Below are 18,041 nucleotides of genomic sequence, written 5' to 3' on the forward strand. Positions count from 1 at the left end.
TTTTATAACTACGGGGTATAAAATTCTAAAAAAAATAGAGGTGATGCATGCTAATTAACTCTTTCAACGATTTTTGGTTTGATCAAAGTATCTCTTATAGTTTTTGAGATAGGTTGATTTAACTGTAATTTTGATTTGCTGCTACGGAACCCTTTGTGCGCGAGCCCGACTCGCACTTGGCCGGTTTTTTTTTTTTATAATAAAAGTACAGTTCGTGTAACTTTGAACGCCTAGTTAGTTACGGCGGAAGTGTGATTCCAAAAACACTCTCGCATTGTAGGTAAGTAACCTAAGTATATTTTAATACTTACTAAAGTTTAATTGTGAGTTATGTGTGTGTGTAAGTGTGTTATTTATTATGGAGTTAGCTGACACCCTGGTCTTCTGAGAGGTGTATGATACTTATACACGCGCGAGCAATTAAAAAGTTCCAGTGACAGTGCACCAAATGAGTCCTAAACGGAAAAAAACAAGCTTAATGACGCCGTTTATTAGGTAAGTATTTTAAAAGTGGAACTTTTTCAGTGCTTGAGTGATTGATTATTTTGTCCATGTTCGTTTAGTATTCCATCGCAACGTTACCTGCCATTGCGAAGTGTTTCCGACATAATCTAAAACAATACAGAATTCAAGTTGCGGAAAGTTTCGTCAGAGTGAAACAAATGAATGCGAAGGGTAGTATTCTCATCACGTCCCATCGCCGCTACTCGGTTGAGCAATATTTTTTACGTTAGCAAGTTCTATCTTACTTAATAAGTATACCACTACGTACCAAGCAATTACGTTATAGATTCATATTTTATTAACATAGCTACCAACATGATGTGAGTACAAAATATAGGTGGTCGGGCCCCAAGAAAACTGACCCCTGTCAGAGTAACAATGCTATCTGAAAGGGGTCAAGTTTTTTTGTAAGTAGGTAATAGCTATACTGTTAGCTTGCTCGCCTATTTCGTGAAATAAAATATTTTATTTTCACGTACTAGATCATAGATCATTTTATGGCCACCGTTTCAGCAAAATTTGGAATTAAAAATACTTACCCATTTAAATTAAATACAGTAGTACCTAAGTATACTCTCGTATGGTTAATCCTAACTAATCCTAATCCTAATCCTAACTAATATTATAAATGCGAAAGTAACTGTGTCTGTCTGTCTGTCTGTCTGTCTGTTACTCTTTCACGCCAAAACTACTGAACGGATTTGAATGAAATTTGGTATGCATATGGTCTAGACCCTAGGAAAGAACATAGGCTACTTTTTATCCCGGATTTCCCACGGGAAAACTTTTTAATGCGAAGCGATGCGCGCGGGAACAGCTAGTATTATATATGCGAAAGTAACTGTGTCTGTCTGTCTGTTACTCTTTCACGCCAAAACTACTGGACGGATTTGGATGAAATTTGGTATACATACGGTCTAGACCCTGGGAAAGAACATAGGCTACTTTTTATCCCGGAATTCCCACGGGAAAACTTTTTAAGGCGAAGCGAAGCGCGCGGGAACTGCTAGTAGAATATATAGCTTGAAGGAGCGGCGGCAACGGCGGCGGCCCTCTGGGAGATCGGATAATGATCGCCAATATTTTATACCTAATCCATTAAAGTGTACGCCCTGAGTGAGAACGCAGGTCGTCTTAAAATAGGGAGCATAGGGAGGCTTGAAATAAGGATGTTAGAGAGAATTTACCGATCGCTATCTAAAACGATAAGTATAATTTTATTTGGAATAGGAATACTTTTACGAGAGGAGAGAGGCAATTGAAATGAAAATGTTAAATTACGTTGGTAGATTTTTAGAGTTTCTTCAGAGGAGGCTATAAGCTATAACGTACTAAGAGGCCCCAATAATATTTTGACTTTTCGACAGTTACCTAGACTGCAAAGTTAGACTGCTTTTTCATTCGAAAATAATAAAATAATTAGTTATAGTTATACTAATTTATTAACTATTATCAAAAAAAATATTTTTGATAATATACAAAAAACAAACTAAAATCGGTCATCATCAAATCGCAAAAGCATCATCACAGCTATGCCTTTCGAGGCGAGGCGATTCCGGAGGGTGCTGCGCGAGTCTCGACCCTATCTCGTTTAATTAAACGAGCCGATTGCTCCACAGCAGCTCTCGTTCGTTTCTTTTTTGTCAGTACCCCGATTCGGAAAAACAGAGCTAAAGTATAGATGTCGCGAAACGCGATTCCAGTTAAAATAAGTTTGCAGAAACGAAATGTGAGGGATAAGTAGTTGGTAAGGTTGGTAACACTGTTTAAGAAAAATAAATAGAGAAGTTATAGGAGGGAAAAAATGGTGATTGTTACTGGTGAAAGAAAAGAAAAAGAAGAGGTTCTTGGAGGAGATGTGGTGAGTTACAAGCCGTATAAGGACGATAACATCGGTGAGTTCTTATCATTATGTTATTATAGAAACCTGAGAACTAGGTGGCAGAGGAATGGCTCAGAAAGGGGTGGTTTGGAGGCCATTACCGGGACACAGAGGTCCCACCAGAAAGATAAGGTTCTACATTCGAACCTCTTAAGAAATGATTTTATGTATGTAAGATTTGATATAGGTATGCGAAGCAGATAGAGCCAGACATGTTCATTGGAAGGTAAGAAAATAATTATATGCCTACCTACTAAATACTTTATTTACATTTGTAGTTATGTGAACCCTACGATTTTAATCGCAATGCTATTATGCATTCGCGACATGGTGGAGATGCTGGGATTTTCTCATAAGCTTTTTACTTTTTTGTAAAGCGTGAATGATTTGTAATTTTGATTCCTAAACAGCTTAGGTATGGTATATATGTCGCAGGCAACTGGTTTAATCCCCTGTTTGATTGAACCACTAGGCCGTTCATTGGATGGCGCTGTTCAGTTGTATGACTAGGCCGAACGTTGATTGTACAAGCGTCACGAAACGTCCAACTAGTTAGCTGACTTAAAATCAGCCGGGTGGTGAATAAAACAAATATGGCGTCTAACCGCTAACAGCTGACACAAAAAGCACCTATATTGTTAGTTTTTTGCAAATAAATTAGCTTTAAAGTGCGTTATTTGTGTTAAAATAGTGTGACAACATGGATTTACCTATTATTACGCCGCGGGCGGATAGTTTCAAAGAAAAAAAGTGGCGAAACTGGATAATTATGAACAACAATATGAAGGTACGTTTATTGTTATTGTTTAGTTAATTTGTGAGATAAGAGCTTTGTAACATAGTCTTTTTGTTGACTCTTGTCTGGTGATGTTCACCCTAACCAAACATTACAAAGTTGCTATACTATATCCCATTCAACGACTTCGCTGAATGACGTTCAGTCAAGACGTCGAACGTTACAATCAACGACTTGACGAGTTGTCCTTTAGTCATACAACTGAATACCGCCATCCAATGAACGGGCTAGTGGTTCAATCAAACAGGAGATTAAACCAGTTGCCTGCGACATATATATACCATAGACCATCGAGTACACAGTTTATTTTTACAAACTGTTCGCATTGTATCCGGTTCCGCCTGATCCATCTACGAAACAGAGAAGCGAGGAATAGAGTTGTTCCTACTATTTTTCAGTAACGATTCGATTATGATTAAGATATTGAGTTGTAAAAGGCAAATAAGTCAAAGTCAAAATGTTTTTATTCATCGTATAAATATATATTTTTCTGATGAACGTCAATTTTACAAACTAAATAACTTAAATAAATAGAGTTGGTTTCGAAACTTTGTTTTTTTTTGTGTTACCTACTTACTTCACCTAGAGACGACTGAGTTGTCAGGCCAAACACAAAAGAGAGAAGAGAGCGGTCAGATTGTAACATTCACTTGAAGAAAATGTTAAGTGTATGTTATCTGACAATTATTAGAAAGAATAAATATGTATATTTAACTTGCATGCAAGAGGTTTCTACACTCAGTTTATTTAGAGTATGAACTGAGTAGAGTAGAATCCTAAAGAATAACAGAGAAGACAGCCTTAGAATGTGGTCATGTCAGAGTAAGAATTCGGTTTATTGTAACTACCGACCGGTATTAATATTTTAGAGATATTAATCCAAGATAGAAAATTTACCAAGGACCATCACCAGAATAATGAATCTCAAAACAATAGATTTCGATTCAAATCAATTTTCGATTATGAACCTTTTGTGGCACATCACTATTGAAAAAGTTTTACCATTACCAACCTTACAAAACAAACTTTTTTCTCAAACTCATCTTGATCAATGGCGTATGGGCGTCTTTGTTTTATCGATAAAATCAATAAATTTAAACGTCAGGAAGGCCATTTCCATGATTCAATGCGATTAAAGTGTATTTGTGAATTACGTTATTGTTATTGGCTGTGGACATACGATCGGTGAGTGGATTTTAAGTTTATTCCTGATAATAATCGAACATGGTAGCCATTGCCCATAAAATGATTTTAGCGATTCCTATTTTGAATTTAGATGATACCTACGCAGCATGTACGCTACTCAAGAGGTCTGTGATGATGATAAAATTTGAAAGGTTTAGTGGGTTATCTCAAATTTGTACTTGCCTTTTTTACTTTAAGAATTTTATTTGGATGTTGTCGATGTATACCTCATTGAACAGTAACAGTAATCACATCCATGTTGTAACTTTAAGTTATAACAACAAACTTGAGACGCAAATTGTTAGAATGAAAACATTTAAGGCTAGATAAATGTACTATCTTTATGAGAACTTACTCGATCATTATCAATCACCTTTCAGACTGATCCTGATTGTATCCAGGACAGAGAAGACATCAGAGGCTACTGTCGTGACACTTCAGCACTGTCAAGGACAAGTTGCCGATGGTAAAAATTGGCTCAAAGATGACGGAAGCATGGAAAACTCGAATAGAGATAGTCAAAGGTAAGGTAGAGACTATTCTTACTAAAATAAAAAAAGGAGAGACTGAACCAGTGGATTATTACAACCTCAAGTTGCTCAATGAACTTTTTATGAAGGAGACCCATATTTATATGGATAAGTTGACAGTAGAAGAATCCAGAACTTACACAGAAATACAAATAGAAGCAAAGCTCCTCGATAACAAAAACAATGGTGACCCACCAGTACAACACGTTGATCAATTAACATCCAAACTACCAAAATTAGAGTTACCACGTTTCAATGGAGACACTCTGAAGTGGAATGAATTCTGGGACCGTTTTAAATCCAGCGTAGATACCCAAAAACTTACCAAAGCTGACAAGTTCAGTTATTTGATGGCATCCCTGGACCAAGAGGCATTAGCGGCCATTGAAGGCTTAGACATAACTCATGAAAACTATGAGATTGCAGTTGATATTTTAAAAGATCGTTTTGGTAAGCCTGGGATGGTCATTGATGCTCATTACGAGGCGCTTCTTAACCTCAAAAGTGCTCATTCACCAAATGAATGCATGAATGTATTTAATGAAATAGAGAAACACCTCAGGATTTTAAAAGCTTTGGGAGAAGATACTAACCACAATAATTTAAGAAGAATTATATTAAACAAGTACCCTGAAGATATTATCTATGAATTGAAAATGAAAGTAAAAGTAGAAGAACAAAGTGTTGATACTATAAGAAAATTATTGGAACAACAGATTACTGCTCGTGTCACTACAACAAAACCTTTGCTGAGTACACTATCGTTTACAAACACTACTGAGGAGAGACAATATCCAGTGAAGAGGAAATTCCCTACACCCAAAGTCACACCTGCAAAGAGAAAGAAGAGAAGCTTACCTTGTATCTTCTGTGATGGAGAACATTTTAATGACAACTGTAAGCAAGTGGTGTCAGTAGAAGACAGGAAAAAGAAGATAATTGGACGTTGTTTTGTTTGCTTTAAAAAGAATCACACAGCAAGAGATTGCAAAGAAAGAAGAAGATGCTTCTACTGTGGTGAAATCGGAAAACATAATAGAGCACTGTGCAATATGGCCCAGAAAAGTACAACACTACAGACTCGCAGCGAGAAGAATAAAGGTACTGTACTACAGACTGCTATAGCTCAAGTAAGAAGTAAAGATGGTACTTTACATAAATGTAGAATTTTACTAGATTCTGGTAGCCAAAGGTCGTACATCACTAAAAACCTAACTAAGACTATAGTGCCAGAAATCATTGAAACAGATCACTTAATGATTTACACCTTTGGTCTGGAGCAACCTAAGAAGCTAGAGAGTCCTAGAGTTAAGATAGAATTAGTTTGTGACTCCGGCCACTCAAGATATGTAATAGTTAATGTTGTAAACTTTATAACTCAACAGATATCATGTTTTGATTTCAGACAGTACCAATTTGGTCAAGAAATAATTCCTTCAGATGATGGATCCATGGGCGGTGAGATAAATCTTCTCATTGGCAACGACTATTACTTCACATTCATCAAAAATGGAAAACTTAGCATTGAAGAAAACCTTTATCTAATTGAAACAGATTTCGGTTGGGTCTTCAGTGGCAGATCTCCCTTTCATCAAGAACATGTTCTTAGTGTAGCAACTTACATGCAAACTAACCTGCCAGATAACTTTGGTTTTGTTCAGCCGGACTTACCTATCAAGGAAGGAGAGATTAAACAACTTTGGGAGTTGGAATCCATCGGTATTAGGGATTCTCCAAAGACTACAAATGAAGAAGAAGCTTTAAGAAATTTCAACAATACAGTTACGTTTGAAGAGAACAGATATCATGTCAAATGGCCGTGGGTCCAGTATCCACCAAACCTACCATCAAACTATGGTCTAGCTGTAGGAAGACTGACCAGCCTATTAAGAAGATTGGATAAGAATACTTTAGCCATTTATGATGACACCATTCAAGAACAGGAGTCATCTGGAGTGATAGAAAAGGTGAAGAATGCTTTTGAAAATGTGCAACATCCAATACATTACTTATCACATCACTGCGTGGTCAAGAAAGATAGCTCTACTCAACTGAGAATTGTCTATGATGCATCAGCTAAGTCTAAAAGTACACAATCTAGCCTGAATGAATGTATGTACAAAGGACCATTGATGCTTGAAGACTTAACTGGACTTATCTTGAGGTTTCGTCAACATGAAATAGGAATCCTAGCAGACATTGAGAAGGCCTTCCTACAACTAGGACTTCAGAACGAAGATCGTGACGTCACTAGATTCCTGTGGGTAAAAGATACTACAAAAGAAGTAACAGAAGACAACTTACAATGCTACCGATTTTGTCGAGTTCCCTTTGGAATAGTATCCAGTCCATTCCTACTAAATGCAACAATAAAGAGCCATTTTCTGAAATGTGGAGATGAAACACTTAAGAACGTAGCAGAAAAGATATATGTTGATAATCTTGTACTAGGAGCGAAACAACAAGATGAAGCTACAGGATTGTATCAAAAAATACATGCTTCCCTTCAAACAATCTCGATGAACGTGAGACAATGGAACTCAAATAACAAAGAATTTCTAAAAGAAATACCTGAACATCTACTTGAAGGCAAAGAAGTCACAAAGGTGTTAGGACTTGTGTGGGACACACTAGAAGATACATTAAAGCTTAAAACACAGATAAGTAACTGTGATAGAGATATGACTAAAAGGTATGTTCTTCAAGAAATAGCCTCAATCTACGATCCTTGTGGATTTAGCAGTCCTCTTCTTTTACCAGCTAAGGAATATCTACAGAGACTTTGGAAATTAAAACTTAAATGGGACACCAAACTGCCAGAAGACTTAAGAGACGAGTGGAATAGGATTGCAAGCAGTCTACACCAAACTCAAGATATTGAGATTCCAAGATACATAGGCGCTACACAAGATAACGCAGTACATGAGTTACACTGTTTTACGGATGCATCCAAGGATGCCTACGCGGCAGCTGTCTACATCAAAACAGAATCACAGGATAAAGTGATAGTAAGACTGCTTATGTCCAAGTCAAAACTGACTCCACTCAAAGACCAAGATAATCTACAAATTCCGAGGTTGGAACTATTGGGTACTCTTATTGGCAGCAGACTTTTAAGATATGTGAGACAACACTCTGAAGTACCGATATCTAAACAATACCTTTGGACTGATAGTCAAGTTGTTATAAGCTGGTTACGCTCAGAAAAGCTATTACCTCCTTTTATCTCAAGAAGAGTTACTGAAATAAATAAACAAGACACGCAAGTTTTGTATGTGAAATCAGCGGATAATCCAGCAGATATTGCAACCAGAGTTGCAGACTTTACACCTGCAAAAAGAGAACTATGGTTTGAAGGACCCCAATTTTTGAAGAATGAAAGAGAATACAAGAATAACTGGGCAATGACACAAAACCTGTGTGCTTTGGAGGGTCTGACCCAGTCAGAAGGATATCCTGAAAATGAGTCTACTGAAAATGAAGATGGACCTACGTTAAATGAAGCAAATGTAAACCCAGAATCATTGCAATTGCAACAAAGTGAAGAAACGATTACCAATATTACTGCTAAAATCAAGAAAGAACAGAAATTACACTACCCACAGGAATGTGCAGGAAAAAGTACTGATTTAAGTCGTAGCCTTGGTGTATTCAAAGATGAAAATGGCTTACTCCGATGCAGAGGAAGGATAGTCTTAACTGACCTGCCTTATGACCGCAAATATCCCATCCTCCTACCGAAAGATTCCAGTCTGACAGAAGAAATCATATCCAATATTCATAAGGACAACTATCACGTTGGAGTAACACATACTCTTTCTTTAATTCGTGAAAAGTATTGGATCCCACAAGGGAGATGTAAAGTGCAAAAAGCACTGAAGAGATGTTTACAGTGCAGGAAATATGGTGGAGGTCCTTACAGACTACCTCAGATGCCTGACTTACCAGAAGAAAGAGTAAACTTCACTTCAGCGTTTTCGTTCATCGGCCTGGACTATCTTGGACCTCTTCTAGTTACCACGGATAAAGGACAAACAGAAAAGAGATGGATATGCCTATACACCTGTTTAGCTGTGAGAGCAATTCATCTTGAAATAGTGAAGGATCTTACAGCGGAACAGTGTACCTTGGCACTCAGAAGGTTCATAGCAGAACGAGGATTGCCACGTCTCATAATATCTGACAATGCAGCTCAATTCAAGCTTACAGCAGAAGTCATGGCCGGACCATACTGTATTGACAACAACTTACAGTGGAAGTTCATCCCAGAGTTAGCACCTTGGCATGGTGGCTTCTATGAACGCTTAGTTGGCTTGGTTAAACATTGTATGAAGAGATCGTTAGATAGCCGTTTGCTGAGAGACAACGAACTGTCAACTATTGTGAAAGAAATTGAGTTGGTACTTAACACAAGACCGTTGACCTATGTTGGGGCTGAACATGAACATATATTGAAACCCCTGGACTTCCTTCGAATGAATGACTGTTTGATGCAAACTTCGGAAGTACCATATGAATCCAGAGAAGATACTATTACAAAGGAACTACTAATAAAGGGATGGAAGAGAAGCCACAAACTTGTAGATGAATTCAGAAAAATGTTCATCAACCAATATCTTAATGCTTTGAAGGAAAGAACACAAATACGACATAAACAGCCCAGAGTGGTCAGCCAGTCCAAACCTAAGGTTGGAGATGTCGTACAGATCAAAGGTGATAACAATAACCGTTTCTACTTGGAAGATAGGTAAAATAATATTGCTTCATAGAGGAAGAGACAATGAAGTGAGAGTAGCAACAGTTAAGGTTGGTGACAAGGAATATATAAGATCCATTGCCCATCTTTTCCCATTGGAGATAGAAGAACATGAACACATAGAAAAGGAACATGTATCTACTAGGACAGAATCAGACTGTAGGGAAGAAACAGAAACATTGAAAACTACTCAGGAAACAGAGATGGAAGGGAGAAGCATTGACATGCCCACCGAAATAGAAACAGTAGAGCCTAGAGATCAGAGAAGTAATAGTCGTGCCGCCGCAAGACGAGCTAAAGAAAAGATTGCTCAATGGACCAAGGAATTAGTAAATTTAATATGTGTGAATTGTATTCAACTATAGTTATTTAAAGGTATCGATGTATCGTATACTTTAAGTATAATTAGAAGTATATAATATGTAATTGAATAGTATACTTTCTTATTCTTGATGAATAAATGTCACGTATGATTCTATGTTTTTGTTGTTATTGAATTACATTTCTTGGCCTTTCATTAACTTTAGGTAGGTAATAAATTAATAAGAATTTAGTCAAAGATAAATAATTTATTTCAATAACTTACTAATAATAATATTAACTATTTTAATATAATCAAACCTTTTTTAAACAATAACAATACATAATAGTTTCTTCCCTGTTCCTTTGGGAGTGTCGCGAAACGCGATTCCAGTTAAAATAAGTTTGCAGAAACGAAATGTGAGGGATAAGTAGTTGGTAAGGTTGGTAACACTGTTTAAGAAAAATAAATAGAGAAGTTATAGGAGGGAAAAAATGGTGATTGTTACTGGTGAAAGAAAAGAAAAAGAAGAGGTTCTTGGAGGAGATGTGGTGAGTTACAAGCCGTATAAGGACGATAACATCGGTGAGTTCTTATCATTATGTTATTATAGAAACCTGAGAACTAGGTGGCAGAGGAATGGCTCAGAAAGGGGTGGTTTGGAGGCCATTACCGGGACACAGAGGTCCCACCAGAAAGATAAGGTTCTACATTCGAACCTCTTAAGAAATGATTTTATGTATGTAAGATTTGATATAGGTATGCGAAGCAGATAGAGCCAGACATGTTCATTGGAAGGTAAGAAAATAATTATATGCCTACCTACTAAATACTTTATTTACATTTGTAGTTATGTGAACCCTACGATTTTAATCGCAATGCTATTATGCATTCGCGACAATAGAATCGAGTGCGAGTGTTCGAACTCGCATTCTATTCGAAAGTGCTGTCAACCCATTTGGTAGCACGAACACCTTGCGAGTAGCTATCGAATGCTCGAGTAACCCTTTCGTTATGTATATGTCGCAGGCGTCTGGTTTAATCTCCTGTTTGATTGAACCGCTAGCCCGTTCATTGGATGACGCTATTCAGTTGTATGACTAGGCCGAACGTTGATTGTACAAGCGTCACAAAACGTCCAACTAGTTAGCGGACTTAAAATCAGTCAGGTGGTGAATAAAACAAATATGGCGTCTAACAGCGAACAGCTGACACAAAAAGCACTTGTATTGTTATTTTTTGCAAATAAATTAGCTTTAAAGTGCGTTATTTATGTTAAAATAGTGTGACAACATGGATTTACCTATTATTACACCGCCGGCGGATAGTTTCAAAGAAAAAAAATGTGCTGAAAATGGAAAATTATGAACAACAATATCAAGGTACGTTTATTGTTATAGTTTAGTTAATTTGTGAGATGAGAGCTTTGTAAAATAGTCTTTTTGTTGACTCTTGTCTGGTCATGTTCATCCTAACCAGACATTACAAAGTTGCTATAATATATCCCATTTAACGACTTCGCTGAATAACGTTCAGTCAAGACGTTGGACGTTACAGTCAACCACTTGACGAGTTGTTCTTTAGTCATTCAACTGAGTAGCGTCATCCAATGAACGGGCTAGCGGTTCAATCAAACAGGAGATTAAACCAGATGCCTGCGACATATCGATCAGTTTGATTTGCACACATAGAACAACTTATCGAGTATAAACTCACAAATCTTCAAACCGAACTCATTCAAAATAGAAGCTCACTTGGAAAGTGAGGTGTATATGTATATAGGATGTAAATGACATGCTCCCGAAAACTGAAACCACGTGATCTACTGCTCAAACTGAACAACGTTCGTTCTCCAAGAAACATACCCTGGGAAATAAACCGACCGATTTCGATTTCCCATACAAAGTTATATACCTACTGTGTGGGATTTTCTTGAGAGATTTTGTTTTGGATGGTATGTTTCGTGGGAAAAGTTGTTTATTTTGACCGGTAGATCACGTGGTTTCAGTTTTCGGGAGCATGCCATTTACACCCTGTATGTCACAAGACGTTTCTTTTGCACCGACACTATCTTCGTTCGCTCGTTTATTGTTTATCAAAGTTTTAACGGTACTATGGCAAATGCTATGGCGAATGCTACTCCCATATCCCACTCCTTTTCTAAACCTACCACATATTTGCTAATCACTACTATATACAAGTCTGAAAGTAAATTTGTTACATAGGTAGGTATATTGGGAAATAAAATATATAAATTCTTACATAACTAAATTTTAATTGCATCCAACAAAGTTATTCTTATTTATAAGCTGAATTCTTACAAACGCATTCTTAACCGAAACATAAATGCTAAAAAAAACAATTCATATTTGATGTATCCTTATTAGGTATGTCAGATACAAACGTATGTACAGGCTAAAAATCAAAAACTGCGGGGTAGATAGTATCCATTAAACAATGCGTATTTTACTCATCATTTATAATACAAAATATGATCGGCACCGGAACTTATAAAGATTCAAATTTTGTACTATGTTATCCATTCACAAACAATGCAATATTTTAAGACATTAAAAATGTAGAAAAATATAGATTCTCTAACAAACTTTACGACTTACAGCTAACGAATTATACGAAAAACATCCATCATCACTCAAAGAATCTTTGTCTCAATAGTTAAAGCATAATTATAAATCTTAACATACAAAATGTATATTTTACAACATTCCAATTAATCATTTATGGACGCGGGCCAGTTCCGCATTGAATACTATCACCCCTAAACTGTTGGTACCTTTTGATTTAAGCCCTATTAAAATCCTTAAATACAACCGAAAATTAACACAATGTCACTGTGATTGACTAAGTCTAGACAAAATAAAATTGGTTGGCATTGCGCGTACCATAAACTCTGGTATCAATCAACGGTAAGTATTCTGGAGCCGCGAGCACTGCGGCCCGCGAAGTGAGCCGTGTTCCCAGCGACGCCGCGGCGTATTGTAGCCTGCGAACAACATTCACACCGTTAGCACTCATCATAATGTACATTATATTAGCTATAGTGATAGGACCGCCTTTTTTGTACCTATGTGTTTGTATATAAGCTTTATGAAATCTGTTCTTGTGTACAAATAAAGAATATTCTATCTATCTATATTATTAAATGGGCGTTGAGATTCAGGAACCCAATATTCTACCATCAATTTACTTTGAACTTTTATTGTTATAGGATCTTCAAAAAGCATGAATAGTGTTATCTAGTTGTTATATGGACATTTCTTTGTAGAATCCATGCCCTGACGTGAGGGTCATCTTTAAATCTACACTGTCGCCCAAGTTACGGACGTGTGACGAAAATAAATGAATTTTGAAGATAAGGGTCATGTGTGTGACAGTATATATTTTACTTGAGTCTAAATAAATGGTTGAGTTTTGTTTGTGGCGGCGGCAGTCACTGGCGATTGCGGTCTCGCGTCTTCGTAAGTTTAAAATGGACTATCAGTGATGCGTCGCTCTTCGCCCTCTCCCTTTCCTGTGCGAGTTCGCCCCATCAATATCAAAATCAGTCAACGCTGCACGGAAAACAGCGAAAAGCGGGTTGCTCGCTTGCGAGTCACCTCTGACGAACCCTCGGAGATTACAGCCGTGAGACTCGTGAGCAAATGTATGTGTGTACTCACCAGAAACACGGGTATTAAGTATCGCTCTTCCAAAGCTTGATGGTCTTGTCGTTCTCGAGCGCGGCGGACGCGACGATGTTCTCGGTGGGGTGGCACGCCGTGCACAGCACCGTGTCCGTGTGGCCCGACAGCCGCTGCACGATCTCCTTCGACTGCAGGTTCCAGATGTACACCAGGTTGTCCTCCGAGCCCGACACGATCCACTGTTGGCGAGGAGAGATGAGTTAGGTGAGGTCTTGGTAGAATAGCATTTGTTTCAGTTCAATAACATTGGTAGTGTTTACATTCAGTCCGTTTGAAATTTTCATATTAATTTTGTCCTTGTACGCAGAATTTATACAGCAAACACTAAATTATCTAATTTATCTACTTGATTAAATTCACATGATATAAAAAATCTCTTCAATACCATTACCCAGTTCAAAAATACGTGAAATAGCTGTATCGCAGTATTTTGTAGATTAGGCTGTGATCACAAAAAAATGTGCTTAAAATAAACTTTGTGCTAAAGTCATCAAAATTGCGTCATCATGGCGATGGCAACCATCAATCTACCGTAACGAGACACATTACATGACCTTCAAACTAACTCTGGCAATCACACTACACAAAAAAAAAACCGTCTTACCTTTCCGCCAGTAACACTGAAGTTGGCAAAGATGCAGTATTTCTCGTTTTTATGTCCGGTGTAAGTCTTGAGGCACTTCCCTCGGCTGTAGTCCCACAGTTTGAGAGTGTTGTCCAGCGTCGCCGCGAGGATGTACTTGCCGTTGGGCGAGAACTTCACGAAGGAGACCGGCGGGTTGTCGTCGTCGATCAGCGTTTTCAAACACTGGCCCGACGCTGTGTCCCAGATTCGACTGTGGATAGTGATAATGTTTTAGCAATATTTAATAAAACATTGGAGATTGGAGCTTTGGGTTCGATGAATCTATTATTACGGCTGCAGTGTATTTATGAACGAATTATAAGAGAAGTTTTGCTGGGTCCTGTCCGTAATAGACAAGTAGCAGCCCAGAGGCATAGAGTACCAATGACACCGCGATTTGTTTGATACATTCCTCCAGGCAGATAGTAGTAGAGAAGTAACTCCAAGGAGATTTAAAAAAGTATTTTCTGGTAAATTAGTCAAGATAAATGATTATATAATCATATTATAAAAGCCAAGATACATACCATAAGCCGTCATAACTAGATGAAACTATGAGACTTCCATCCCTGTTGAAATGTACGGCTGACACAGGATCTGAGTGTGCAGGCAGAGTCTTTAAACATTTACCTTTAAACAAAACGGTAATTGTTTTAAACATGTTTGTTCCTGGGTATTAGGTGTAGGCTCGCTATTTATTACATCATAGCCTGTGCAATAGGCTGGTTATTTATATAGGGTGTTTATTTATTGTACAAATAATTAGAATAAATATTTACTATGTATTTAGAGGTAATTTTATAATTATAAATTTTGCTGCAAATTTTATGACACTTATATGAGTGTAATGTAAGTCTATGTATTTAGAGCTGACCATCTCATACAGATTTGATGTATTATTTTGACAACATGAGCCATACCAGATAGATTACAAATTAAAATGCTTACCAGTCCGTACGTCCCATATCCTGACACTCTCGTCAAAACTGCCCGACACAATCAGGTTACTTTGTGGGTTGAAATTACAGCAGAATACGTAATTACTATGGCCCTTGAGAGTCTTTAAACATTTGCCTGAACTTAATTCCCATACCTGTAAAAGAAAAATACATAATTTTAAAGTGTGGTGAAGAAAAATTAATATTAATAGGCAATGCAGTATAAAAACTATACAACTATTTTGGCCTTTATTTTAAGATTGTTATTGTTATCAAAATTTAAAAGCTTGTTCCCACGAAAGTAATACATCAATCTTATCAGCTTGTTGTAAAGTAAATATTCTTATCAGTCTAAGTTTTACTCCTTGTAATAGGGTCAACTACCTCAAAACAATTTCATACTTAGGTTTTAGTTGGTTTTCGTGTTTTAGTGATTCATATTCTTTTCGAAAATAGTTAGGTCAATAGTTGTTATAAAGTTATTTATAATTCTCACTACTCAAAAAAATGGTTAACAATACAACCAATAAATAAAATTTAATATCCTGATACAATTTGTTTAGTAATAAGTTTCATAAACAAACATACCTACAAATCTAATTCATTCTTATATTTATTATAAGATTGAAGGTTTTCATTTTGTTTTTGGTGTGAAAAAACCAGTTATAACTTAACTTCAAAAAGAAAATAATGAATTTGTTCTACTGAACTACTTAGGCTTATTTGAATAACAAATTTAATTCATGTCATGGACAACATTTTAGGAAATATTTGGTTCATACTCACATCAGTGATGATGATGATTTTTGTTGACTGTATACAAAGGGCTAATATGATTCCAAAATTCATTAATTGAAGTCACAATATTTAAAGCTTCTTTACTGTCTGATTGCTGCTTCATTGGAGTTGTTTAGTTATACAACTTTGTTATCCACCAGTACATTCAAATTTAATATCTTTCTATTTTAGGGCTTCATATGGACATGCATGTCTAGTACAAGTTACAGTTTACATTTTATTGCATAAAAAATGGCGCCTCTAGAGGAAACTATCATAAAATTATACATACCGTATAACATGTCAATTTTTTTATGAAAATCTTACCTTTAAAGTTTTATCATCACTTGCACTGACTATCAGTCTACTGTCGGAGGACCAGGCCACATCACTGATTCCCATCTTGTGTCCTGCAATTGTCTTCTCAAACTTGCCATCGTACGCTCCCCACACTTTGATAAGTTTGTCGGCAGCTGAAATCAGTTTAAATTGAAATAATTAGCATGAGCTGATATTAGGAGAATGCAATGTTATTATTTATACAAAATGTATCTAGTAGGAAGTGTCTAGTAAGCATTATGTGGTATTGTAATAAAATTTGTATAAATTCAAGGTAAGCTATCAAGTTTTGGTAATAGGATCTTATCACATGGCTGCTTCACTGCAAATAGTAGTTTCAATGGACAGACCAAGGCCACTGACACATCAAATTTTAAAGCTATACAAATAGGTACCTACAACAAAAATCATTTTCTAGCATAGTGTAATTAGTATTACAGTAGGTACCTATCTATTGTAATAATTCACAGTGTTTTTTAGGAAAAAAGTTTATTTGGAAGGCACCTATATGTACCTACTAAATATTAAAGTACTTTCAAGGTTGATAGTACCGATACCCATGGCCCACCATGTTGTAACAGTTAGTAGTTATTTTAGATTGCATTGTGTGTTGCTATGGTGTTAATGTGAATATTGAAATTATTGAGCAATGATGACCTTAAAATCTCAGTTATTAGAAGCAATACTTACAAGAACTGGCCAGCCACTCTCCATTTGGACTGAATTTGACAGACGATACAGCCTTTGTGTGACCAGCGAGGGTGAATTTCAATGTATAATTGGGTTTCTGCAAAATAAATACAAAATTTAGCGGCAAATCGCACGTGTTCTCGAACAAAAAGTTGAAGTTACATAAACATGTGCAAGCGGCAAGCTTCACGTAAAACTGTGCAATAAATAGACCAACAGTAAAGTACTTACAGCTGCTGAAGATTTATTTGACTGCGGAGCACTTTGAGAGAGTGATGTAGGACCCGATAAATTAGAGGAAGACCCTCCGTGCGGTTGATGTGCAGCAGGATGCCCCGGGCCGGGTCCTAACGGCACCATGTTTCAATTTCGACGCACTACACTTCTTTGTTTGTCACTTCCCACCGTCACTAATTATCACGAAATGTCTATGTGAGTAGTTACTACGATTTGGGGTAGTTTATAATGCAATAGCCACTTGTATTTATTATAATTTTTATCACAAAATTTCAAAGAAATATTCCAATCCGAGGCGTCGTGCATTTCGCGAAATCAGTGCTGCCAACATGATAAATTTCTCCCGCCCGCTTCCCATTACGTCATAAATGTCTATGGTCCAAGCAGAAGGTGGCCTATTCATTTGCCAGTGTACTAAACTACTAACCACTTGCTTGTCGAGCAGCCGCAGACATTAAAGTTTTTGTAAACAGGTTTGTATAGAAGGGACAGTTGGATTACTTACCCATTATGACTTATTGTAGCGATGCAGTCGCGCGATAATATACTCTTTGGTTGCGCGTTTGTGAAAAACACTTGGAAAAACACGACTGCATTACCTTAATCAACAATCAAAAAAAGTCCTTGTCATTGTCTACAATCAACTCAAAAAATTCAGAGCTGTCATAAAACGCTTCATCAAGATGATGCATTCGTACTAAAAAATATTACCCTCCTCCTTCGGCAGTCGGGTAAAAATAATAACTTGATGTCTATGGTAAAATTCGTACGTATAAT

The 18,041-nt window shown here is 36.9% G+C and overlaps 2 protein-coding genes across 2 annotated transcripts; one reads left to right on the top strand and one right to left on the bottom strand.

Annotated features, from left to right (window-relative positions):
- The first annotated feature begins 3,798 nt into the window (after positions 1-3,798).
- Positions 3,799-10,131, top strand: LOC125489601. Its single transcript, XM_048625878.1, has 2 exons — positions 3,799-4,367; positions 4,748-10,131. Exon 2 carries the CDS (start codon positions 4,831-4,833, stop codon positions 9,646-9,648), a length of 4,818 nt encoding a protein of 1,605 aa, XP_048481835.1. The 5' UTR covers positions 3,799-4,367; positions 4,748-4,830; the 3' UTR covers positions 9,649-10,131.
- Positions 10,132-12,209: 2,078 nt separating this feature from the next.
- On the bottom strand, positions 12,210-17,603 carry LOC105398547 (WD repeat-containing protein 5). Its single transcript, XM_011570667.3, has 8 exons — positions 17,259-17,603; positions 17,028-17,124; positions 16,326-16,471; positions 15,232-15,376; positions 14,811-14,913; positions 14,263-14,494; positions 13,635-13,837; positions 12,210-12,958 (listed from the first exon to the last, which is right to left on the bottom strand). Exons 1-7 carry the CDS (start codon positions 17,385-17,387, stop codon positions 13,649-13,651), a joined length of 1,041 nt encoding a protein of 346 aa, XP_011568969.1. The 5' UTR covers positions 17,388-17,603; the 3' UTR covers positions 12,210-12,958; positions 13,635-13,648.
- Between the last annotated feature and the right edge of the window lie 438 nt (positions 17,604-18,041).

The sequence above is a fragment of the Plutella xylostella genome, chromosome 15, assembly GCF_932276165.1.
Source record: "Plutella xylostella chromosome 15, ilPluXylo3.1, whole genome shotgun sequence".
NCBI lineage: Eukaryota > Metazoa > Arthropoda > Insecta > Lepidoptera > Plutellidae > Plutella > Plutella xylostella.

Bases quoted from the DNA above. Each gene is read 5' to 3' on its own strand.
- LOC105398547 (XM_011570667.3), bottom strand. From the start codon at position 17,387: ATGGTGCCGTTAGGACCCGGCCCGGGGCATCCTGCTGCACATCAACCG. The intron at 17,125-17,258 runs GTAAGTACTTTA...TTTATTTTGCAG, and splicing joins CAAATAAATCTTCAGCAGCT to AAACCCAATTATACATTGAA. The intron at 15,377-16,325 runs GTAAGATTTTCA...TTTCTTTTACAG, and splicing joins GTGATGATAAAACTTTAAAG to GTATGGGAATTAAGTTCAGG.
- LOC125489601 (XM_048625878.1), top strand. From the start codon at position 4,831: ATGGTAAAAATTGGCTCAAAGATGACGGAAGCATGGAAAACTCGAATA.